At 35.7% G+C, this 27,621-nt stretch overlaps 1 protein-coding gene across 1 annotated transcript in view; it reads left to right on the forward strand.

Annotated features, from left to right (window-relative positions):
- Window positions 1-301: 301 nt before the first annotated feature.
- Window positions 302-27,621, forward strand: part of LOC123879881 (heparan sulfate glucosamine 3-O-sulfotransferase 1) — a 37,316-nt gene continuing 9,996 nt past the window's right edge. Inside the window, exons 1-4 of the mRNA XM_045927769.1 lie at window positions 302-647; window positions 18,834-18,862; window positions 19,954-20,193; window positions 20,899-21,067. Of these exons, the coding sequence (XP_045783725.1) occupies window positions 20,096-20,193; window positions 20,899-21,067 (267 nt within the window). The 5' untranslated portion in view covers window positions 302-647; window positions 18,834-18,862; window positions 19,954-20,095. The remainder of the gene's footprint in view (window positions 648-18,833; window positions 18,863-19,953; window positions 20,194-20,898; window positions 21,068-27,621) is intronic.

A 27,621-nucleotide genomic window follows, 5' to 3' on the forward strand; every position in this document is an offset into this window, starting at 1 on the left:
AACATTTCTAAGAGAATGATTTCCTAATATTTTATTCCTAAAGATATTTAAATCTGTTTAAATAATAATCTTATTCCTGAGAGCCATTAAGTTTCGCTACTCAAAAGTAAGCCTATTGGAAAACCCAATTTGTTTCATGAGCGTAACGTGAAGATAAGGAAAATTTGTGGCTATAACATTTCATAACTCGACTTATTTGTGCGTCGACTCTAAGAATTCCCTCCAAAGCGAGCGTTGGGATTCAAATCGCGCTATCCGAAATGGCAACACTGACGTCGGGCAGCCAATACAGGGTGTTACTCCTGTTCTAGTACCGAGTACGGCGTGTTTATTCTGCTTCTGCCGCGTATATCGACCGCCCGGCGCGCGCCGCCTCAGTCGTCGCCGCTACTCCGACCGCGCCGCGCGGCCTCCGCACCTCTGACAGCTGCCTCGACAACCTCACTGATCCTACACAACAAAATGCGAAATAAAACACACATCCTGTATCTGCAAACTGATATCAACGTGACGCATGTTACCTAATTAAAATCGTCTATAGTGCGCCCGGACACAAAAAAACGCGTGTGCAGAACAAAATAAAAGATATTGTTGTGTCATGTGAATCTGTGTTGATCCAGAGGGTATATTTGGCGGCTGTCTATAGGGTAAGATATTCCATTTTACCATAGTGAGTAAATAAGCAGGTTATGAAATTCGAAGGCCACAGAGAAACCTTGAAAGCGGTGGCGCACAGGATGTCAAGTCATAGCATGTAGTAAACACTTCGTAAGAACGTTAGAGCGTTTCGATAAGAGATCGTATCGCACTTTTAGGTTCTGTTTACGAAATAGGTTAATGTTAGGTCAACTGAAAAATTGTAAGCGTCAAGGTTAAAAGTGGCGTGTAGGCCCTTTGCGGTTGAATGAACGGGATATTATTTAATGTTTAAGTTATATATATTTTATTTATGAGATTTTGCGCAAAACTAGTCACTACATACTTCGTATATAACATAGTACCTATAAAATATAGTTATTGCAACTAGAGAGATACTTTACATGTGCTACGGAGGTCTACGCCGTAGACACTTGTAGCAATAGTTCGCGCGTATTTCACGTCTACGCGGGAGAGCCCCGTAGCAAGTTTTACTCTTCAAATTAGTTTCCCTCCACAAATTAATTTTATGTTAACAATTAAGTTGAAATCCAAATTAACGTTACTTTACTTAAATATAAAATTTATCATGCAATCTGAACACTTACTCGTAAGACTATGTATTTAGTAAATTAAAGTTGAAACTGAAAAATTAAAGTTATTGTCATATTTTAATGTAACAAAACATTATATCAAGCAAAAGAGAACATAAATTCATTGGTATACATTATTCTACCTTATGTTACTACCGCAACTGTAAATCCAAGAAGGATAAATCTTTTCGAGGAGAAGTTTAAATTTTACGACATAATACTTCATGCATTCTAATCCCGAAAAGTTATAGAAGTCTCTTAAATTTAAAAAGGATATCGGGAACGCTCAGAAAGTTTGTTCGCAAAAGTTTTATTTTTATCAAAGTTCGCCAGAGTATATTTTCGGTTAAATCCATTTTGAAAGATCTAAAATGAAAACTGTATCTTACTGTAAACTACAATTTTCTTCACTTGCTCCATGGATTTCGAAATAAATGTTTTCATTTTATGAGTTAACAGATTTTACGACTTCACCCGCGTGGATTTAATTTTTGGAGTTAGTCTCCAGGATGGCTATCTCTGTACCAAATGTCAAGAACGGTTAAACAGATAGGTTGTGAAAATATAGCAGACAGACAGACACACTTTCACATATAATAGGAGTTTGGATTTTTCATTAATTTAATAACGTGAACTAATTACAGTAATCTAGACGGATTCTTTGCACAAAAATGAGCCCTCCAGTTACTAATTCGAATACATTCATATCCATACTAATATTATAAATGTGGAAGTGTGTGTCTGTCTGTCTGTCTGCTAGCTTTTCGCGGCCCAACAGTTAACCAATTTTGACGGAATTCAGTACAGTCTTAGCTTACATCCCTCTTTTTAAAACAGAATTAGTAACCAGTTCAAAAATACGTAATATTTAATTGTATGAATATAAAAATATTGTTTTCACTAGACTATCACTCCTTAACCGAGGTTTCGTAAAGAAACCTTCATGCCTAAGAGTTCTTCATAATGTTATCAAAAGTGCGCCAATCCGCATTTAGCGTGGTAGAGGCAAACCCTTGTCTTTTTGTTCAGTAGTGCACCGACCATGGCTTGATCATGATGATGATGATGAATCTAAAGTTAGAATGTCGCTAATTCTCTACCTACCTAACAGATGACGGCATGTCCAGTAGCGTCTATTCGAGCAACCTTGAATTAGGGGTCGCATGAATTAATCATGCGAACACGCCATCCCACCCTTTGTTTAATTAATCACCCCGAACATTTACGCCTCTTTACCACGCTTCTGTTTTTCCATTCACTATTCCATAATCTATCGTGAATTTAATTGAACCATCAAATATGAAGGTTTTAATCAACGTGCCTAAATAGAATTTTTCAAACTTTCATTGTACTTATTGTTTTACTTGTTTTAAATAAATACTCGTACTAATTGGCTGCCAAAAGATCGCTAGGTAGTGATAAGGCTGCCAAATTGTATGTATATTTTGTTTTGTTTTTTATGATTTGTATACTTTTACTGATTTGTATAATAAAAGTACTGTGGTGTATTAATAAAAGTAAGTCCATTCATTCATTTAGTAACTTTTGGGGTTTTATAATTTACTAGTGGTCCAGGTGCACTGCGTGACTGAGACGGTTCGGGATAGAATGCGGGTTGCTGTAGAGACGTTGAGTTTCTTGATTTCTACGTCAACTGTTATACTCCCGCAACCCATGCTCTACCTCACGAGGTATACCGTCTATTTTAATAACACCCATTATACTGTTATTAGCAAGTAGCGGTGATTGTTAAATTTCTCTTTTCAGGTGGGATTACCATAATTTTCCGTAGTTCAAAATTATGAAACTATTTTACCTTTCAACAAGGGTGAATCCTTTTATTGTGATGGGTTTTCTTAAAATATTTTTTAGCGGATGTCTAAAGAACCTGCTAGCCAAATTCCAAGCGTGTTATACCTAATTCTTGAGAGTTGGATCAGTGCGTGAGTGGATTTTACTTTTATAAGATGTCTGAATTGAAACATTACCTTTATTTAGTGCAGATTGCCTTGTCTCCTATGGATATGTTTAATTATTATGCCCACTTGTAATTACAATATACGAATTACATATGAAACCAATCGATTACAATCCAAGAGGCTCGTATTTCCTTCAATCTACAAAGCACGGGTAAGAAAAAGAGAATAGTTTATCTTATAATACATGTATATTATTCGTCTCTGAAAGATATCTGTGTTTCAAGCTATTAACTTTCTATAGCTTGGTTTGCAACTTTTTAATTATTTTATTCATCTTTCTAAAATCAGCTTGGTTTTGCAATTGGCTTGAATTAAAATTATTAACATTTATAAAAGTCGGAATTAAAAACTAGAGCCATTTATATAACTCGCTAGAACGTGAAAGTTAAGCTAACTTACAGGTTAAGTATACATATATTATAGCAACGAATCGTATTGTATACCGGCTGTGGCCAAATTATGGGCCGTCAACACGCAGATTGATGTTAGCAGTTTAGGCACTGTTTATTTTATACTAATGAAATAGGACTTAGTAACTAGGTACAAGTTAACGCGATAAAAATGCTTCTGAATGTTGCAGTTTCATGTTTTTTATACTTTGCTTTAGTTTGTATTGTCCATTCTACACAGTTATCTACAGTGTGTTCTGTCTTCTTTAATCTCCAAATTAGTTCTTATCTATTTAAAATATCGTATCGTACATTATTTATGTCTAATCAAGTCATATAGCTTCTAAACTTCTTCATGGATTTCAATGCAGTTTTTACCATCATTTAGAACGCTGCACGAAGGTTTTTAACGTATATACGTAGGAAAGCTCATCCGTGCTAAGTCGGGGCCAGTCATACATATTTTATTTGTTTTACGGTGTATGGCCAATCATAGACGATAAGACCACTTGAATAAATTTTAAAAAGAACAGAGTTTTGCAACGGTAGTATTAGACTTTCATGCTGGTTTCGAGGTTAAGTAGAACTTCCCACACGACAGAAGCCGCTCACCAAAGCTTGTCTAATTCTAATAAATGCTATCTAGGTACGATCTGATGCGCTGCGCTAAGACTGCAAATTGTTACAAGCCGTTTTCCAGTCGTTTAAGGTTCAATTAACAATTCAATTTACATATTTAAGCAGGGCGGGTGATGGGTGGTAGTAGGAAGCGGCCTCGGCTGTAGTGCATGCGATCCTGTCGCAATCTTCCTGCTTGTAAATACCATTGAAAATTACAATGAAGTAGGAACTACTTTTATTAGGTTAGGAGGTTATAAAAACAACAAGTTTTCCCATAGTGTTGCAGGTTCCTAAAACTGCTAAAAACCACTAACAGCTTTCATTAGACACACTTTATTCTATGGAGGAGATGTGACCTTTTGTATAAAAGGTTGCGTACTTTTATAAATATTTATTAGTTTTGTAGCCTTGCCTTCTTACCTATTAAAATACCTACTTTAAATATTACGTGCGACCAACTGTTATTTCTATGCCAAAGCTAATTAAGCTTCGCGGTGTGCTTTCGTTGTAGAATTTAGTTGGTTATTATAACTCAAGGTCGTGTAACGAGGTAAGGAGAAATTATTATTGGTCGACCTTAGGCCTTAGAGTCGTCGCCCACGGCGCGGGCGGCTTTTGCAGTGATAATGAAGCGATACCTCCTCCTCAATGGAACCATAATCATCTATTGTTACTCTAATTTCAACTCAGACAATTAAAAGTAGCCGACAAATAATCTACCAATTTTGACGAAATGAGAACATACCTACAGACAAAACAACCAAATAAAAAGCTTTTAAAAATACAAGACAGGATATCGTGATAGCAAAGAAATAAAAGAACCAACTTTTTTACATTCTACTAGCAAACGTATACGCAACAATAATTTAAAAGGTGCTCTCTCAAGCAAAGGAAAATGTAGAGAAACCTACACTCCGTATTAGGAAAAATTAAAGATTTATAAAAAACTTCGAGCTTACTTTTAAAAGAGAATACGTTATCTCGGTACCTAGTTCAAAGAAATGTCTTTTGAATTCTTTTTATAAAATTCCTAACTTAATAACCTCGATTCTAACTTTTCGAACTGAAAAGAAAACTAAAGTAAGCCGGGAAATGTACAACCTCATTTCTAGATTTTATGCAGTTTATATAAAATTCAATTATCTTTTTACAAGCTCTTTGCTCTGCATTTTCGATACCTAAAGTATTTTGTATTATATCCAAACATGTTATGTATACCTATTAAGAAACCTTGGATATTAAATTTAGTAAAGTGTTCGAGGTAATATTTCAATAGAATTTCTAAGCTATCTAATAATATATTATAAAACCTAAGTGTGTCTGTGTGATAATTTGACTGTTTGTCAGTGTCTTTGTTTTTTTGTTTATTACTTTTTGACGCCTCTATGACGTCGGCGGTGCACAAAGCACTAAGTAGAGTAGGTGCAAGTATGCATACCTACTTTTCCCGAAAAAAAGTCAACGAACTCGTTGGAAAACATTAACTTAAGCATTCTCATAATTTGTGTGTTTATTTATTTAGATGCTTAAAACATAAGAAAATAAAACACTGAAAGACTGAACTGTCGCACTTTGAAGTCTTGCTTTTTAAATAGTGTACTAACTTTTATTGAAATCCTCATCCACTACAATCCGAAATACAAGCGCCTGGCTTAATAAAATTTTAGGCAAATATAAATTCATTTCAAAAATATTTATACATTAGATCATTTTATTATTGCGAAAGATCCAATACATACTATCTTGTAGTAGTATGCACTATGTATGTGAATACCAGAATATTTCAGAATATTCTCATACTCTTATAAACGCTCTACCGAATTCGGTGTGTGAGCGAGCTCCTAAATGCTACCTGTGACTGCGGTCTGGAAATTCGGACACCACCGGTGTAAAATTAATTAAAGTCCTCGTAAATTGCGCCATTTCATTCAGTTGCTTCTCATTTTGTGTTCATTCCATTCCCTTAAGGCTTGCTGGTAGCAAATATTCGCTATATTCGTTCAGTTTTTTGATCTACGGACTACCTGCGGAGTAATAAGTTTTGGTCAAACTGAAGCGAATCCCACGTGGGATGAGGAAAGCGATTCGTTGGAGCCAATTGTATAACCGAGCTTGCATATGAACGTGTTCAAATCAGTGCGAGTAGTCACATACATAACGTACATTCGTGATTCGCGCTAACTCGCGTTCCTGATCCCGTGCGGGGTTCGCTTCAGTTTGAATGAAGCTTTATTGGAATCAACATTAATATAATTGAACAATTGAAAAGAGCAACCGCCGTAAATGGTAAATTATTTGACGATTTAAAAGCACTTGTAAAAGTTTATTTGAATTCTATTCTATTCTATTCTAAGTACCAATAGAATTACCAGTTCCGATCGAATCATCGAAAGTAAAAAAGTATTTTTACTTAAGTTACTACCTACGCAAATTTTATCTCGACTCCATGCATTGCTCAAATCATGAAGATTTCTGCACTTGACGTAACACCCAGATGCCATAATTAACAAATAAATCGGGAATTCTGCTTTCTAATAAAATATTCTACTTTACTGGTCTGGCTTAATTTGTTAAAAAAAACTTAAGATTTTGTTAAAAAAATTGGTCAATAGAAGACTTTTTTGAAATTCATCAGAAGTATTCTATAAGACTCTTGAAATAATCACTATGTTTTCCAACAAAGCCTCTACATTTTCAATGATCCTTTCGTTCAAACAACTTTATTACTCGGTAAATTGAACTAAACGTTAGAAGAGCTTGAAGAGTCACGAATTCATTGCTAAGCCGAGATGGAAGTTCAATAATTTTAAGAGATTGTTCTGAGAGAATTTTGATCAAAAAGATCTCTTTCGGTTGATTTACTTGTGCTATTTTAAATAACTCCCGTTATCAGTACAGATACTAAGTATTAAGTGGCGGTGTGTTATATAGGTAAAGATTCGTGAGTCAAACTCTAGAATCTGTATAATTATATACTTATATAGGTTCTTCTTAGACCTGGGCTGGGCTCGTTTGTTGTCCTTGTAGCTTTAGTTTTAAGTTTACGTTATTCATTATCACCATTACATTATTATCTTACAAATTCTACAATTGACAACCAAAAAGTGTACAGAACCTACCTAATTTTTAACAAATGATTTGAATTGAATTTCCATTTGGGTACGAAATCCTAATAAAGGCCCAGCGCCGATATGAATAAGAAAAAGCTCGATTAGTCAACTGGTTGGCTAGTCAGATCGGTCAAGTGCGAGACATCACCATATCCTTTAGTTTATGGCACCTCTTTCTGTTTGACATAATTTCAAAAGCTCAAATAATCTCTTCAAAGTTACGAATAAAGTTGATGCATGTTGTAGGGTTTCATTCTAAATAAGGCGCCGTCTCCACGGACGATGGAATCGCAACGTGTCCGTCCTACGATCGCCGGATAATCTCTACTGTACAAGGAACGCAACGAAAGGCCACGAGACCGCAACGGATCGCCGTATGGTGTGACCGCAACGCCTCGCTGCGGCGTTTTACTTTACTGGAAGAGTTCAGCACATCGTGTACCATGGCGGTATCGCCTCGAGGCTCGATGGTATCGCCGCGAGACCCAACGAGTCTGAGACGTTATACTCGTGCAGAGTCACTCGTCGAATCGCCGCGATAGTATCGCCCCGTGGACATTGGCCCATAGAGTTTGTATTGCGTTTTGTTACATGGCAAGACTACGCCGCGATTCTTTCATCCGTGGAGATGGCGCCTAAGTAGCGAGTTTTCGTTCATAATTTGCGTCGTATCGACGCGGCGGCGCGGCGCGGCGGGCGTGGGGAAATTTCGCGGGCTTTGTTTTATTGCTTCCGTACTTTATGGTAATAGCAACAAACCTGCGGAGTGCCGCCATTACCAGCCGTATTATATTTCTTATTATGTTTTACTAGCAGAAGCCCGCGACTTCGTCCGTGTGGATTTTCCGGGATAAAAAGTCAGGTCTTTAACTATACCTATACAAAAATTAGGTTGATCCGTTTCTCCATTTCTCCAACAAACACTTTCGCATTTATAATATGGGTAGTAATGATTAAGGAAATTTTTTTTGTTTATCCATACTACGCACATATTATACTAATATTATAAATGCGAAAGTGTGTCTGTCTGTCTGCTACTTTTTCACGGCCCAACAGTTTAACCGATTCTGACGAAATTTGGTACAGGGTTAGTTTATATCCCGGGGACGGACATAGGCTACTTTTTATCCTGAAAAATCAAACAGTTCCCAAGGGATCTTTAAAAACCTAAACCCACGCGGACGAAGTCGCGGGCGTCCTCTAGTTTGTTCATAATGCACACTGGGAGTCCTACCTAATACGACAGTGTACTAATACCACAGTACAGTACAGACAGTAAGCTAACTAATTCCTACTAAAAATATTTATTAAGTAAGCTAACTAATTCCTACTAAAAATATTTATTAAACTTCTACTTTATAGCTTATCTTAATATTATGTGCAACAAATAACTGAATATTTTTGCGCCAAATGGAAATCCAACATGAAAAGTCCACTTTTGTTAAAAGTGATGATTAAACGTGAGCTTTGTTAAAATGAACAATCTCTAGGATTAAAAGGCTCTGGATTTAAAAAATTCGTTGCAACGTTTATGATTCCGATCCGTAGCTCCCTTTGTTGTTGGTGTTTCTATTTCCTTTTAATTATTTCTTGACATACGATACCAATTAAAATAACAACGCCAGTCAACATTTTCCTTTCTGGTGAAAAGCTGAAAAAAATAAAAGGTAACAATAAAATTTGACGCAATAGAACAATTTTCAACCACGATTTTACTGAAAGAATAGATCAAGTCGTAGGCATATCGTAGGTATGTACTTATATTTACCTACCTTGGAAATGTTAGAAAATAGAATCTCAATTATATTGATGAATGAAGTGTGTATGTAGGTAGAATTTTCAATTTATTTCATAAAAGAATATTATTTTTGATCTAAAGTTTTTCTTTCTCAAAATATTTTTGCACAACTAAATTAAATTGTATGACATAATGAAATATAGCGGTCAAATACTCTGCGGATTTTCAGGTCTTATTTTCAGGTTTTTTTTTCAGTGACATGGATCGCTTCAAATTATTATGGAGTTTACACGTTACGAGTTAGAGTGCTTATAACTTTTAACGAGAGAGCTTCAGGAACGTGATCCCTTAATACATACTGAACGAATTCTATATTACAAACAGAACTAGCTTATGTCCGGGGTTTCGTCCGCATGGGTTTAGGTTTCTTAAAAATCCCGTAAGAACTTTTGTTTTTCTGGGATTATAATACGATTCCTAATAATTGTACTAGTAAAATACTAATAAATCTACATTTATTTAATATTACAAATGCGAAAGTGTGTCTGTTTGTCGCTTTTGACGAAATAGCTTGTATATCGGGGCATAGGCCCGGAAAATCAAAGTAGTCATCACCTATTAAATAAATAATAAATCATATGTCCGTCCTCAGGATGCAAGCAAATATCTGTTTCGAATTTGGTCAATTATATTTGTACGGTTGTGCCCAGTAAAATATGTAACATACTAACTGGTATATATTATGCGGATTTTATTAAGTTTTCTTTTTCTCCGTGCTACTTTTTAATAATCAAAAGTATACAATTTGTAGTTTAATCCACTTGTAGAAATCTCTGAAGTGAATAAAAAGTCACTTCTGGCACTATTTCATTGTACGGAGCCGTTGAAATGTTCAATGTAAGTACGAGCTCAGTAGACTAGACGACCTTTGGGATCCTTTATTCAGCGAGAAACTTGGCTTTCACAATAGCCGCATCTTAGCTACGTGGCAAGAGTCAAACAAATAGAACGACCCTTTTTACAACTAACGACACCAACAATGCGGCCACCTTCTTTCTTGTCATGCCTCGTCATGTTTTGTTCAGTTACGCGAAATTGGTCACGTAGTGATACAAGCCAACGTGGTAGGGTTTGAGCTATTATGCGCAAGATAACCTTTTGTGAAGGATTTATAGGAAAATTATTTTAGGTTTATAAGTTTATCACACTAATATTATAAAGGCGAAAGTTTGTATGTGTGTGTGTGTGTGTGTGTGTGTGTATGTTTGTTACTCCTTCACGCAAAAACCACTGGACGGATTTGGCTGAAATTCAGAGTGGATATAGATAATATCCTGGATTAGCACATAGGCTACTTTTTATCCCGGAAAATCAAAGAGTTCCCACGGGATTTCAAAAAACCTAAATTCACGCGGGCGAAGTCGCGGGCATCGGCTAGTACCAATATAAGCCGCTATTGTAGTATCTAACTATCTAACATAGAATATTTAATAAATAGCAGGCATAGAGCTCGCTGGCTAGTAACATAATATTATCCATACTCCGTATTATAAATGCAAAGGTGTGCTTGTCGGTCTGTATGTCTGCTAGCTTTCCATGGCCCATCTATTTAACTGAATTTAACGTAATTTGGTTCAGATATAACTTGCATGCCGGGGATGGACATAGGCTTCTTTTATCGCGAGAAATCGAAGTTTCCACTAGATTTTACGCGAATGAAGTCGCGAGGAAAAGCTAGTATATCCACGAGTATAAGTAATCGTAAGTTTTTAGTGAGAAAATTTGCGATTCCTTCACAATAATTGCCAAAAGGATATCTATTTTTGGTTATGGAACTCGCTATCTACCTACTATTTTAAGTTTGTACAATAAAACTACGCAGTTAATTCCGATTGTGGATTTTCATACTGCTTTCCTTGAGGCTACCAGATTAGTTATACTGATAAAAAGTTTGAACATGAATTATAATGGCGACATGGATTGCTAACTTTATCTACTCTTTTTCATTTCCTGCCACTATTGTGCTTTGTGTTGTATACTAATACATTGGACACAATTTTATTTTGTAATTTTAGGTGTAATGGAGGTTATTAAAAATAAGTACAAATTTAAACTTTAAAGCATAGATATTATGAAACTCCAGATAGGCTAAGCTCATATAATTGCATTTTAAAAAGTGTAGACAAATTCGTATGATTATTGTGTGTGAAGCGACATGAGTAGCGACTAGCGACACAAACACATAGAAATTGGCGGGAAGTTAACGCACTTTTTGACACGAGTGTGCTTCAAAAAATAGCGGCCCGTTACCAGGGTTGAGTTAAAATACGTATGCGAAGATTTATCGCATCACACGTGTCATACTAGATCGAGTATTATTATGTTGTAACTGCAGTCGTGTCGTTGCCGTATCCTATACTGTAAAAATATGATAAAATGCTTTCGCTTGAGTGTAGTCTTTCATTTAGTAATTACTTTGAGCAATAACTATAATTAAGAGCAATAATAAACAAGTGTGTTACCGCAATGAGCACTCTGCTCAAATAATTATTTATTTATCTACGTTTGTTACTCGTTTTTCATAAAGCATACGGTGATCTATTTACTTTATTGAGTAAAAAATGAATTACTTTTGTATTTGTTTAGTTGTTGTTTAGAAGTTCTACGTCCCTTCATAAAAACACTTTGTTTTACTCATTTTATAAGTACATTAGAAAAATTCTTCAGTACACGTATTAGTTGATTACATATGTAAATTAAAAATTTGTAACACCCCGACAAATAAAGGTTACAGTAACTAGAAAAGAGCTGATAACTTTCAAACGGCTGAACCGATTTTCTTGGATTATAGTTAAGAACACTCTCGATCAAGTCACCTTTACGAACAAAAAAAACTAAATTAAAATCGGTTCATTAGTTTAGGAGCTACGATGCCACAGACAGATACACAGATACACACATAAACTTATAATACACCTCTTTTTGGGTCGGGGGTTAAAAATAGACGTTACTTCGCAGACAATTCAGAATTACTAGGACAGGAAATCATTATGCCCACTTCTTATTGTGAGTAACAATAAGTAGTTAGCATAATGAGAGTTAGAGAAGAGTTATTGTTCTAAGGCCTCCCCAATTGATGAACTAAAATACAATGAGCTAATCACAATATGTTTACTCCACCTACTAACAACCTATTGATTAAACGAAACCGACACCGCTTGGTATAACGTTATACTCTAAACGCGCTCTACTACCCCTACTGGGGGATAAAAGACATAAACAAACAGTGTAGGTATTGCATACGGAGAAAGATGCTCAGTAGAGATCTAAGTATGCCATCAGTGAGCAGAAACAGACTGAAAAAGATGTCCTTTTGTCACTCCTGCTCTCGTCTACTTAAAAAAGTTTCCATAACGTAGAAAGTATCCTAATATCTATTAAGAGCCATGTTTCCGTAATCGAAATTGGCTAGGAGGAACACACGCTAGCACAATCGCTAACGGTAAACCTATCTACTTTGGATTTATTGGACCCGACTTGATTTAGTTTTTTTGAACACGCTCGCGTTGTTTCGTTAAGTATAGGGTACTCTGAGACAATGGTTTTTTCTAAAGATGTAACTGAGCTACGGCGAATATTGAAACGGCTATTAATTTTTAAGAACGCCTGCCTGACTTCTTTGCATTTTGTTCAAAGAGTCACTTTGTGATAATGAATATTCTTTTATCTTTCTTTGTTTCATAAATGTTACAGTAAAATTTGTCATACCCTGCCAAAAGCATAGCACATAATAATTCAGTCGCCAAAATTGAAAAAAATACATATGAAAATGGTGCCATCTATGATCTATGATTTTAAAAAAACATGGCCCGATTCAATTATTATTAGGTCTCTCGCTGAGAGAAGCACACTTGCACCGCCGCGCGCCGGCCGCTTACCAGTTTCAGCCATTTCTGCTGCGGCTCACTGGCACAGCATCAACTCTTGAATCTTGATATTTATTAAAATATTTTCAATATATTGTATATATAATATTTGCAGTATCTGCAATTTTTTTTCTGCAATTTAACTTTGAATTTTAGGCTTTTTAAAGCTCTCGTTTGGGTTCGAAGAATTCTTATACCTGTAGAATTTAAGAATCTACGAGTAAAAAGTTTCTTTGTGGTCCTTGATACTATCTTTGATATGCCAATCAGTAAGTTTCTTTTTTAATTTTTGTAGATAGTTCGGTTCAGGTTCGTGGAATATAATTCAGTTTTAAAATTTAGGGAAGAGGAGTTTAAGGAATATATCTGTAAAACAAGAATGTAAGCTAATTAAAGAATAAAATAGCCCCACGGGGCTCTTTTTACGAGCAATCATAAAACGGCCTTTCCGAGTGCGGTAGGTATAAAGTTGGCCGACCCGGGACCCTTTTCCTGGACTGTTTTGTTTCAAAATTTAAACTTTGTTTACGGACTTCTTGCTATATTAGCAGGTAGGTAATAAGATTCCACTACCAGTCTTATACTTAGCTTTACAAGGGTCTGAAAGAACCTTTTTAAGTTACTAAAAGGTTTTGAAAGTTTTTTGATACCTAAGTACTTAGTAATTAAGAAAAAACGAGCTTCAAAAATGTTTCTGGTAAGACCAAGAAATACAAACGAGTAATATAAAAAGAAGTCTGGATGCGATAGTTTTTTAAAGGCCTGAATCCAATCTAATTTGAGGTAGGTAAGGTATAGTTAATAATATATTATCCAGCAGCCTTCACATAGAAATAGTAGGCTAGTATTCTAGTACGTGAGCCGGCGCGGCGGACTCGTATGGTATTAATACGCTAGTGCATTCGCCTTGACCTAACCTTCGCCGCTTAGGGGCGGGCGGCCTCGATATCAAAAAGTACAACTAAATACACGTGTCTAGCTTTTTTATAAGTTTTACTACATTTTTATACTCTAGTGGCGGCACGAAAACTCTTTTTAGGATTTTAGGGTTTTATACTCCAAGAGCCCCTGCGGGAAACTACGGGTACTCAACGGGACCCTATTACTAAGCCGTCCGTCCGTCTGTCCATCTGTCCGTCTGTCGATGGGCTGTATTTCATGAACTCTAATATGGTTCAAAATGGTCGCCATGCCAAGTACACTCGTACGATGGTACGGAACCCTTTGTGTGCGAGTCCGAATCGCACTTGACCGTATTAAAAAAACATTTTTATTGAATAACTGGCGACCCGCCCCGGATTCGCATGGGTAGCTTATTAAAATTTTCGTAGGATCTCTAATATTTTTTTGGAAATTAAATAATAGCCTATGTCCCTCAGGAATAATGTAGCTTTCTACTGATGAAAGAATTTTCAAAATCGATTGAGTAGTTCCAGAGATTATTTCCTACAAACAAACTGACAAACTTTACCTCTTTAATAATATTTGTAAGAGAATATGTCGCAGGTCACTACGTCTTGCTCGTAGCCGCGTAGCACTTTGCAAATAGAGTTCTCGATTACATTCCCAGAGTAGGTAAAGTTGATATTACAATTCTTATGTAATGCTCTTACATATTATTAGATAATAATCATTTCGTTAAAGAAGATGGGTAGGCAAAAATTTTACGAAAACATTTTAAATATTTTATTTATTTTTATTTTTTACTGTATTTCCACGCCGGACAGTCAAGCTGATCCTTTGCGCAGAAAATGAGCTAGCTATGCGGTCACCAGATGTTTTATTATTAAAGTACCTAGTGATATATTTTTACAATGGTACGGATCCCTTCATGTGTGAGTCCGACTCGCAATTAACCGGTTTTTTTCAATATAAACTTTCGCACGATGTTTGTAGGTTTGTTCCGTACCTCAAAAGGAAAAAACCCTTACGGCTCACTTTGTTGTCTGACAAGACCCGTCAGAGGAATCAAAACCTATAGATGAAATTTGGTACGTAGCAATGTCGTATAGAACAAGTAACGGGAAAATTTCGAAAACCGTCACATTGTGGTAACATCACAAAGAAAATTAAAAATAGTTATTTCTTGTATACATGTTGATACGGAACCCTTCACGTGTGATTCCGATTCAAACTTAACTGGTTTTTATAGCAGTGATTGCCTTTCTCTTAGGAGGGAAAAGCTTTATCAGATAATATTTATGGATACTTTATTCGGGCTTCAATCTATATTTAAATGCGAAGGGTCGTTCATGTCTCTTTGTTTTGTGCCATTTAAAAATATAATTTTGGTATTCATTTTAATAAATGAACAATTACGTCAGATGCAATTAAACCAATCTTAATAATTAAAAAAAAAATCTACCTACAGCTGAGTTATCAAATACGAATGATTAATTTGGAAATCTCTCTCTGTCAGCAGATTTTAAAACCAAAGAACTCTAAGTTTAAGAAATGTTTACAACTTTCGTTATTAATTTGGCTGTGGTAAAGTTTTTTAGACTAACTTAATTGATATTAGATAGGTAATTCTATCGTCAGATACATTGGTACCTAATATAAAGGTTAGTACTTTCAAAAGCAGAGTGAATAGGCACTTTCTAAGTAGGCGTGCTGTACGAGTACCTTAGGCTGCATCATCTCCTATTTTTTATGGTGTGATTGCAGTCAAGCGCAAGCCCTTATACTCGTAGTAAAAAAAAAGTATTGTTGATTTCATGACGTCCGTGTGGAAGTCGAATTACAAGGCATACTAGTGTACCAATAGTGCAGTGTTGCTGTGGTCAATCACTTTATACTCAATACGAAAAATTCAAGGTATATAAGCGAAGTCGCAGCCAATAATTACTTTATAAATACGAGAGAAGAATCTTCGCTTTTGTCTGATTTGGTTCTATTGTTAGCTGTTAACAATGCGTGAATTACGGCGTGATTAATAACGCTGAAACGGCGCAGGCTGATATAAATTGTTGTAAAATCACGTAAACACCAGTGTTTATGATGTTTACCTATTGTTTTCGGGGTTTGAAGACCAAATAAGCGCATTAAATATTTTGTCGATCTTTTGTAAAATACACTTCTTAAGAACTGGCCAAAGCAAATCGGATTCGCAAAAGTTTAAAACCATTGCACAAGATATAAACAATATACTTTTATTTTATATTTATTTAGATAGCAGTCATTTTGAAATTTTTATTTTGTTGTAACAGCGGCAATAGCTATGTGTTGCGGTTCATGAGATATATCCGTCTGACAGACAGACGGATGGATGGACAGACAGACGGACAGATGGACGGATAGGTGGACGGACAGACGGACGAACAGCGGAGGAGTAGTAATAGAGTCCCGTTGCGTTGGCACCCTTAGGATATACAGGGCCCTAATAGTATCGAATAAAGAAAGTCTTTGTTTTGTCCAATCTATAAACGGAATAAGTACCTACCTATCTACCGTATTCTTTTACAAAAATTATAATTGTCCGACTTCGAGTATAACAAAGCAATTTTTATTCGTAAAGCATCGTATTCGTCTTGCGGTAGGAACTTAATTAAATTGTGTAAATTCTATTTTCTAAATAACGCTACCTATTATGTTAATTTTTATCTAATGATTTGATGCATTACTTATTTTTTTTAAATAATTTCCCGATTAGTATTTGACCAAGGGAGGTCAAACACTAAAATGGACTGATTGCTAACAGATCTTATTATTGTAAGCCCAGATTCATTTGACTAGCGCTAAGTTAAAAAAAAAAAGAAAAAAAAAATGTTATTCTTTTAGGAATATTCCATCGTAATATTCCTAAAAGGAGAACCCCAAGGGTCGTAGACATCTACGCAAGCGCGCTACATCTTTGTACAATTGCTTTTCATTTAGATTGTTAATAGTAAAGCGCAAATCAATTCACAAATCAATTACCAAGGCACATAAAAATAAATATAATAATCACACAAATTCACAGTTTGGTTAATCGCGTAGCCAATTGTTTTACCAAAGATCGTAAATAGTTGTAAAATACGTTAGCTTCGTGTTGTAACATAAATTAGGTAACCACGTTCGCTTAAACGTTTCGTGCGCTTCGATTTTACGGCCAAAATGTTAACGTTGTCTGCGTATTTCCATAGAAAATAAATTAAGGGATCGTTTCGTAATTTTATATTCAATCGTTATATCGGCTGATATTGGGAAGTCTTATAATAACGATCCGTTGTTGTGTCGGTAGCTGTATTATAGAAATACAGTTGCTATCCACCTGATATAACTAGGTAGGTATAACCATATTAGTCCATGAGAGATCAAGAGAAGAAAAGTGTTTGAGTATATTGCAATTGGAAATTCAGTATAATTTTTCCTGCAGTCGTATGTTGTTTGTAAAAGAATTCAAATAAACACATAAAGATAATTATATATAACACGGTGCACGAACGAAATATACGTTGAATAATATTCGAGTAGAACATGATCCCAAGGTAAACAGTAAGCAACTGACTGTCAACTGGATGACTTTGAGCGGCTAACGGTCGCTAACTCAACTTGGGACGGAAGGTAAATGGTTACTGCTGAAGTTGAAGTTTTTTAATGTTTGAGGGTTCCGTACGTCAAAAGGAATAAAGGAACCCTTATAGGATCACTTTGTCTGTCTGCCTGTTCGTCTGTCGTGTCTGTCAAGAAATCCTATGGGGTACTTTTCCCGTTGATCTAGAACCATGAAATTTGGCTGGTAGGTAGGTCTTATAGCACAAGTAAAGGAAAAATTCCGAAAACCATGAATTTGTGGTTACATCACAAGGAAAAACTTAAAAAGTATTCACGAAAAAATTCATTTACTAAATCACATATACGAGTACCTAGTGGCGCAGACCTTCATTAGCTTGCAGTATCACATCACACTAATATTATAAAGGCGAAAGTTTGTATGTGTGTGTGTGTGTGTGTGTGTGTGTGTGTGTGTGTGTGTGTGTATGTTTGTTACTCCTTCACGTAAAAACTACTGGACGGATTTGGCTGAAATTTGGAATGGAGATAGATAATATCCTGGATTAGCACATAGGCTACTTTTTATCCCGGAAAATCAAAGAGTTCCCACGGGATTTCAAAAACCTAAATCCACGCGGGCGAAGTCGCGGGCATCGGCTAGTTCTACATAAAAGCGTTAGGTGTATCTTGTAGGATGGTACGGAACCCTTCTTGTGCGAGTCCGTCACTCACTTGGCCGCTTTTTAATATACGTACCTATTCAAAAAAGTATGTGTGAGTACTGAGTTATTCAATATATCGAACAACACACAGCGCTCTAGATTTTAATCACTAAAAGCTTACACGTGTTCTCTTCTCTGTATTTTAAAATCGATTTCCGTCATAAAAATGACTTGGGAAAGCAGCTTTTGTAGCGTGAAATGCATGAAATTGTATGCTAATCTAAACACCGTTATTAGGTAATCTATGGTCATCATGTTGTTGTGAATTTCTTTTGAATCTGTTATCGTCATTGCCGCGAGCTTTCACATACCGATTACGTACGTATTCTTCTTCGAACTTTGTTCATCTTTTTTTTACATTCTTGGAAACCTCTTCTTAGATTCATTTAAAATGATCTGGATTCTGGAATACATTTAGCACGCCAATTCAGAGCCTCGATAGCTCAATGGTTGAGGAGCGGACTAACTTCCGAAAGGTCGGCGGTTCTAACCCCACCCGTTGCACTATTGTCGTACTCACTTCTGGTACAAGCTATACGCTTAATTGGAGGGGAAAAGGGAGTATTAGTCATGATTAGCAGGGATAATATTCTTTTTAAAAAAAGATAAAAAATTGACTTTAATATTTTTTTTTTTGTTATAGGTGTTGGAAGAAGGAGGCTGAATAACATGGTGAGCAAGTGTTATTTTAACATACTTCGTTCCTACTTTAGAAATTAGAAAGAAGTACCATGAGACTATTAAAAATATTGTACCTGGTAATATTATGTTTTGTTTATCCATAATAGGTAAATTGTCGTCGAAGATTATATACTTACTCTAAGTCTATCCGCACTCGAATACCTACTATTCATTTTATCTGTGATCGAAATCATACTTTGAAAACATAACTGAAATGAAAGTAGACTATTTAGAGACAGACTATTTTGGTTTGGACTGTCAGACTAATGACTTTATTAATTACTTACTTCCAAAAGCAAATAATTGGTAATTTCGTTTGGAATTTCGCCAAGGTGAAAACTTAATTGGAGAACTTTCCTAGGTATTATTTATTGGTCTGCAATTTCTTGATCCAGTTGTTTGATGGTAATTTTTATGGTCTAGCCTTTCTTCAACATTCTCCGCATGGATTTATGTTTTTAAAATCCTGTGGGACGATTTCCCGGGATAGAAAGATTCTATGTCTATTTACTGTATGGAAACTATCTCGATGTCAAATTTCTTCAAGTCCAATCCAGTTCTTGAGCCGTGAAAACATATTAGACGGACAGATAGAAAGACAAAGTTTTACATGTTTAATATTACTAAGGATTGGTTACTTTAGGCCGTTACTAATAGTAATGTACACATTGCTTATGTACACTCATCACTATATAGTAGATAAATGTTATCTTTGAGTGCACATAGATATTACATGCCCACCTTTTTATCACAAAGATGTGTATAATATTAGAACCCATTTGTATACTTATGCAGTTTGCAAATGTTTGATAGACTATCATGATAATAATTATGTTAGATAAACTATCACTACCCATATAATAAATGCAAAAATGTGTTTGTCTGTTGGTTTGTCCTTCAATCGCGTTGCAATGGAGCAATGAATCGACGTTTTTGCATAGGTACAGTGACATAGACAATTTTATATACCGAAAAATTATAAAATTACCACGGATTTTTAAAAACCTAAATCCACGTGGCGAAAGTCGGCATCAGGTAGTTAAAAATATTGTAAAAATTAATTACTGAAGAATTGTTTACAGAGTCGAAAAGCAAGAGCAAAATGACGACAAATCAGAAGTAACTTAGCAAAAGTTTTGAACGAAAACAGGCAATGTCTTGTTTAATTGTGAAAAATGTGGGGAATTCGAAGATGAAAGCCAGAGCACATTGAATGGGAAACACATGGAGTCGCGAGTGCAGATGAGTCAGACGCTGCCGAGCAAGCACCACCGACCGGAAGCCTACAGAAGCTGCTCGCAGTCCTTGCCCCTTGATATTCTGTAAGTTCTATGTTCCTACTTAGGTTTATGGTCCGCGGAAACAAGTTAGTATGACGCTCTATTAGTTAAGTAATCCAATATAAGTAGATAGAGTCAAAAATCTCAGTGGGCGCTAACCATTTTGAGTTACCAACCAATCACAAACGAAACTATGTTTTCTAATTGAATTTCGAATGTTTTTTGAATGTTATCAAAATATTTTGTGATTGGTTGGTGACTCAAAATGGTTCATTTAGAAGTTGCGGAAGCCTATTTACCGCTACACAGACGCATGAGTATTTAAATTATGAAAAAAAAAAATACATTTTCAGAGAACTTACCTTCTGAACATGAAAAGCGTGATTTGAAAAAACAGTTGATATACTCCTTCAAGATACCTCGTTAAAAGGGTATTTTAAAATCATTAGGTGACTGTTTTTGGACAAAAACTAACGTTTAAGATATAGTGACCGCCAAACCGCTGCGCTGGACCGATGACCTTAAGAAGGTAGGGAGCGGGTGGATGAGGAAGGCGGAAGATCGTGTTTGGTGAAGCGCTCTTGGAAAGGCTTGCTATGTCCAGCAATGGACGCTTACAGGCTGATGGAATAGAAAAGTTTTTAGCAACTAGCATGGCTCCGTAGCCATATTCAATGCGCAGAAGCCAGAACACGTGTCAACCAGTTTTATAAAGTTTTGGATATTAAAGTTGATGATTTTATGCAGATGGTTGCCGCGGTCGTCGTTTCGGCCGGCGGAGGGCGAGCTGGCAGACTGCGTGCTGGTGGTCGGAGTGTCGCGGCCGAAACTTGCCGCGGCCCTCCTCTCGGTCACGCTGCTCTCTCTCTTTCTCACCTTTCACGTCCTTTACGACAGCGCTCTTTACAGCATTCAAGTAAGTACTATACCAGAGGGGTGATTCGCTAACTCAGCGATCATCACTAAATGAAAGCCATCAAACTCGTTTCACACTGGTTGGTTTTATACGTATTTAGCAGAGCGTCGCGTGCCACGGAGTACTTACCTTTAGAACGCCGATCTCTTTCTTTCTCGCAGTCTTTACAATAAACATACGTAGAGAATGTAGATTGATCTACAGCCGACGTAAACTCTGCCTAAAACCTTTTGCTGACTGTACTATCAATGATTTAAATTCCCATTTTTATTAATAACATAAGAGATTGCATATTGTACCTGTAATCTGTATGTCTATTGTACCTGTAGGTATTAGTTTTGCGTGTTCAGAATAAATAATAAATAGATAGGCATGTCGATTATTTATTATTTACAATTCTAGCTGTAAAATTTGTGATAAATTATTTATTATTTTCATTGGGAAAATATATCTTCCCCGAATTCTGATTTCCCTGAGGTGGAAAGTTTATGAATGCATTCCAAAAACCGTATTCAGTACATTGAATTGATATAATGTAATTTTATTAAAATAACTTGAACAATTTTTAAAGTGCAATTTGTAATGTAGGCACCCACACTTTTAGAACGAGTAAGTAACCTAGGTGTTTGACTGGTAGATCTTCCCATGTACGTTCGGGTGGAATTAATTGATATATCTATTTATTTATTTTATTTTACATCTAATTGAACGGCAGTGCCACTTACACGAACTAGATGATTACATCTATATCTATCGATGATTAGATCTATCCATATACACATAATAATAGCCTATGTTGAGCCTCCCATCAAACCAGATCAAAGCCAATTTAGAAAAAATTATAAATCAAATTGCTCGGAATCTAACTCAGGACCTCTCAATTATAAGACCACAGGCCATTTACGACACCGGCTGAATCATCACTATATTTTTCAAGGCGATTTTGTAGGTAAATCTAAAAATCTTTCAAGTAATAATTTCTTGGGTATAGATGGTATTAAATTCCCTTAATTTCCATTTTATCAAACCTTTTTACTGTGTTGGCTTTAATTAAAAACATTGTACCTACATAAATCCCTGTAAAACCGTAGATAATTGCTTTTGTATCCCATTACTTTTAAAGTATATTTACAATTTTAATGAAAGTAGCCTTTTATTTTCATTAAAAGACGGCAAAACGTTAACAGCTTAATCAAAAGGAACGATCGTCAACATAAAATAAATGTCACTATAAAGTTACGACCAGTAGACGTCGTTATCGTGAATGTAAAATTAAAAGTCCCCTTTTAAATGAAACTCAACGGTTATAAAACTAAACAAAGTAAGTACTTCATTTTATTGTGTTAATGTACGCTTATGGCTTCATAAGAAAGCTCAGAAATGAGGAGATCCTTAGGAGAACCAGAGTAACCGGCATTGCTCAGCGGCTGGCGAAGCTGAAGTGGCAATGGGAAGGTCACATAGTTCGAAAAGCCGATAGACGTTGGGGTCCCAAGGTGCTGGAATGGTGACCTCCCACTAGGTGGGCGGACGACAAGTGAGTTGGAGGGAGCAGCTGGATTCAGGCGACGCAAGCTTGGCGTATGGACGTCCCTACAACCAACAAGACAACAAAAAAGTAATCCATGTCCAGCTGTGGACGTCTATCGGTTGTTGATGATGATGACGCTTATAGTTCCATACAGTCAAATAATGTAACATCTCTAAGCGCTTATCAAAAGTACACCTAGTATTAGCTAAGACCTCATATTGAAAGTTTTATTTTTAAATGATACGATATATTTTCCTCTTAGACACTCATTATGTTTCAATATTTGGCCGTCACACAGCAGAAATAGTAATTGAGGCCATGTTAATCTTATTTGATTTGTGTCATGACTCATGATTCCTAGACATTATACCATACTATAACAACAAATCAAACCTATGTGTTACAGTACACAACCGAATACGAGAAGATGATAATGTGTATATTATATTGTGCTGAAACAAGTTGCGACTAGGCTATGATCTGAAACGCTGTTCAAATGAACTGATAATATCGATTAACAGGGTTCTCTCCGTCACTCGTTTCATACCATTTCATACAATAGTAGTTCCAATTTCATTTGAATATTAAGCAACTAAAGTCCATGAAATTTTGCAGACATATTCTAGAAACTAATATCTGTGTCTGTGGTGTTTTAGATTTTTCTAAAAATATGTAGTTTTAAAATTACAGGGGCTCAAAGATTTGTATGAAAATTTTAAGACCGCGTAACTTTGAAACCGAATATTTTAACAGAAATCTGGAAAACCACAGACATAGATATTAGTTTCTGGAATATGTCTGCAAAATTTCATGGACTTTGGTTGCTTAATATTCAAATAAAATTGGAACTACGATTGTATGAAATGGTATGAAACGAGTGACGGAGAGAGCCCTCAGTAATTCGTCTAAGTTAAGTACACGACGCACAAATGCTAAATTGTGATTCAAATTACCAAAATATCTTTGATCGATCTAACGAAATAACTCAGTAAGTTCTTGAACGCATCTGAGTTACCGAATCGTCCTTATCCATTAAACAAACCAGTTTGGAATTGATCAACGAATATTTGCCCGATTCACTAATTCGATCATCGTTTTGGAAACTGTGTTTAATAAATGAATCAAGAAGATGAATCTATTTAATCGTGGAGTTAAGGTAGCAATATAACTCTTGTTGTGAATGGACTAAGGGCGATATTTCAGGAGCTAATCTCCATATGCAGATGTATGGAAGGCGGAACTATTCAATATTCAGAGAATCGGTTCCCACTAGTGCATCCCCTTTGTAGTCGGACAACCGTGATTTATCATTTACCATACAATTTAACTGAATGTATCTACTTATCATTCAGTGTAATCTTGTTATAATCCATCGTAGTTAGGGATAAGCTTTCCGGAATAAATGTTTATTAAGTAGGTAAGATTTAACTAGTACTGGTAAACGAACAGGCTTTCGAAGATAGGTATGTGCGTTTTAAGCAATAAAGTATCACTTGCTTTAACGGTGAAGGATAAAATCTTGAGGAAACCTGCATGCCTGAGAGTTCTCCATGATGTTCTCAAAGGCGTGTGAAGTCTACCAATCCGCACTTGGCCAGCGTGGTGGACTAATAGTTATGCTCTTCTCATTCTGGGGGAAGAGTAGTGCTCAGTGGTGAGCCGACGATAGATTGATCATAATGAAATAGGTATGATGTAACAACTGGTGAACCATCAAGCTATAGGTACTTAGTTTCAATCACTGTGTCTTTCGCTAGTAGACAAGGTACTTACCAATACCAAGGAAGTAAAAAAATAATAACAGGGTCCTTACTAACATGGTCGCATTATCCGGCAACGCGTTTTGCATGAACTCTGTAACGAGGCATCATGGGTACATAATATTATGTGGTAACCATGATGCCTTGTTTCAGAGTTCAGGTTCTGTTATTTATTTTACTCTATTTTTACCTAGGTACTTTATTAATAAATTATTATACTAAACTGTCTGTCTGCTAGCTTTTCACAAAAAATTAACCGATTTTGTTTTTTTTTATATGAAACTGGTACAGGGTTAGCTACTTAGATAGTTGGTATCTATTAACCACATTCTTTGTACTAACTTATATTCTATCTTACCTTTTATACTGTCCGAAACTGCTGGCTCCACGGAAGCTTAGCGCTGTGCCTTCGTTCCTGACACAGGCGCAGCAAATGCTGAGTGGAGTCCATTTTGGTTCCACATCACGCATCTTTTTTCGAGTAATTATTATAATTATTCTTCAATCTGTACTCTCTACCAAACACTTTTTTTATATCCAAATAAACCACCACCCACCACCACCCAATAAACCACCAAATAAACACTTTTTTTTTCTTTCTATCTTTCTTTCGTTTGAGGGAGACGTGCAGATACGCGTTTCTCTTGTTCGAGGCACGTCCTTGTCAATTTCTTATATTATATGTTGCTTTCCGAGGCTGCCTATTGGGGACCCAGCATATAAAAATAAGTAGCTACTAACTAACCTCATCGATATTATATAGTAGTTCATTATCATATTTTTAATTAGCTGATTGAGAGGATTTCAAAACAATGAGTTATTGTATTAGTAAATGAAAACTGCAAATAATGAATGTAATTTTACTATTGCTGATATGAAATATAATTATTTTATTATGCTTTTATTCAAGTACGCAAGTAGCCTGTATTCCGCCTCTCACATTGATTTAACTTACTTGAATAGCAGCGTTGCAGTATTATTTACATAAAAACATACTGAAACATAAAACTGAGGTGGTGACCCATTTCAGTACAAGCTTTATAATTTACTTTGATTTTTTTTGTTATTTTTCCTTGTGTTCATATTATACATGTGAGAGGAAAGGAGAGGAGAGGCAAATAAAATAAAAAAGATGGCTGGATTGCGTTAAAGAGAATATGACGTGTGGTGGATACTAGGTTGACGGATGATAGAAAGGAATATGAAGACATATTGTGCTAACTCCATATATGTATTATGATTATAAAGACCACACGTGATGAGTGCGATAAAGATGGTAAGAAAAAAAAATCCTGTGTCCATAGTGGTAATTTAATTTTTAATTGGAAAATGCCCACCGACCATGCCCCTTTTTATTCAAGGATCATAGTTACCTACTTTAAAATTTAGGATAACTCTTTTTTATCAACACTATAAAGTGCTGAACAGTTGTTATTCAAGTTTTCACCAAGAGATCTAAACATACAAAGCTCTTTAGAAATTCCAGTAAAGCGACTAAAATTTTAACATCAAACTTAGTTACAGAATTCAGTCTTTTTATTCTTCGATATATGTACCTACCTACATATAGTGTTTGAGTTTGACCAGAGTAATAAGGATCTACTTATTTAGTGTAGTGTTTTGCCAATAAATATATAGATGACGAAGACGTACGTTTCATTCCTATGCCTCTCACTAGGTGAGACGGGCAAGAGCTTTAATATCAAAACAAACAGACAGACAGACAGACAACGAAGTGATCCTATAAGGGTTCCGTTTTTCCTTTTGAGGTACAGAACCCTAAAAACGAAATTTCCGCAATCTAGTATTTAAAGTCAATTTATAAACCCATCCCATTGATATCGTAGTTAGTACTGATGTATATATTTAGCTACTCTGCTTCATCGATGTTATCGCGTACGTACAGCCGTAGGTACATGTCGTAAAACGCCCATTACAACGAGGTAACGCTACCGGGTGTCATAAAGCAAAGGAGAGGTACTCCATGTCTTGATTTACGACACGCCAATATAGTTCGTAAATGGCTGGTTTAAAGGTTAATATGGCTCGCTGTATATTATATACCTACCTGCTGCAAGGTTCATTGTAAGTCACATGATGGTATCTAAAGAGCGAGTGGAAACATTAATTATGGTAAGTCTATAGAGTATGTTAGCCCAGCTAGGCCTGGTCGGTACGCCCCTTTTGTTAACCGTACTTTAGAAATGAATTTTCATCCACATGCACGGGCCATCACGAAAATGTTTTTTTACGAAGTAGGTATGTGAGGAAGATAGATCATTTTATTCACTGTGGTTTTCTGAGCAAGAGATGACAAAAAGCAAACTTGCTTTTTGTCATCTCTTGCTCAGACGTCAGACGTCATCATGTGACGAGAGCAAAAAATCAAATTACCCATATCGTTTTAACAAGTGTAAATTAAAAAATTTCAACACCCCCGACAAATCATTTTCAAATAAATAATTATGTATATCTAGGCAACGTCCATCTTGACAGCTTGACATTTGTCAATTGACACTTGAATATTATGAACCTAAGGGTTATCTTACCTTCTTTTCTACAAGAAAACTAGAAAATAGCTGATAACTTTTAAACGGCTGAACCAATTTTTTTGGATTATAGCTAAGAACACTCTCGATCAAGCCACATTTCAAACAAAAAAAAGTAAATTAAAATCGGTTCATTCGTTTAGGCGCTACGATGCCACAGACAGATACACAGATACACAGATACACAGATACACAGATACACAGATACACAGATACACAGATACACAGATACACAGACACACAGATACACAGATACACACGTCAAACTTATAACACCCCTCTTTTTGGGTCGGGGGTTAAAAATAAACTATGTTAATAAACAAAAAACAATTTCATGAGAACCCACCAATCTTTGGAAATCAACATACTAAAAAAATGCCAGAAAACTTCGTTTCCGATTATAAAATTTTGATATCTATTTTGAGCAGTTTTCGGAATTTTTTATATCGAAAATATGATGTAGATAAGTATCCTTTCGTTTTTTTATTGAAGTGAAATGAAATGAAATACTTAATTTATAATTTGTTTGAATAAGTATTTTATTTATTTATTTAAACCACTTTATTGCTTAAGACTACGACAAAGAATAGAATACAGGATAGATTTACATACAAAGGGCGACTTTATCACTATAGTAATCTCTTCCAGGCAACCCATACTTAAGAACTTATGGAACTGTATGTGTAGTATGTGATGGTAAGATTTCTTGACGAA

Source organism: Maniola jurtina, chromosome 3 (genome assembly GCF_905333055.1).
Source record: "Maniola jurtina chromosome 3, ilManJurt1.1, whole genome shotgun sequence".
NCBI lineage: Eukaryota > Metazoa > Arthropoda > Insecta > Lepidoptera > Nymphalidae > Maniola > Maniola jurtina.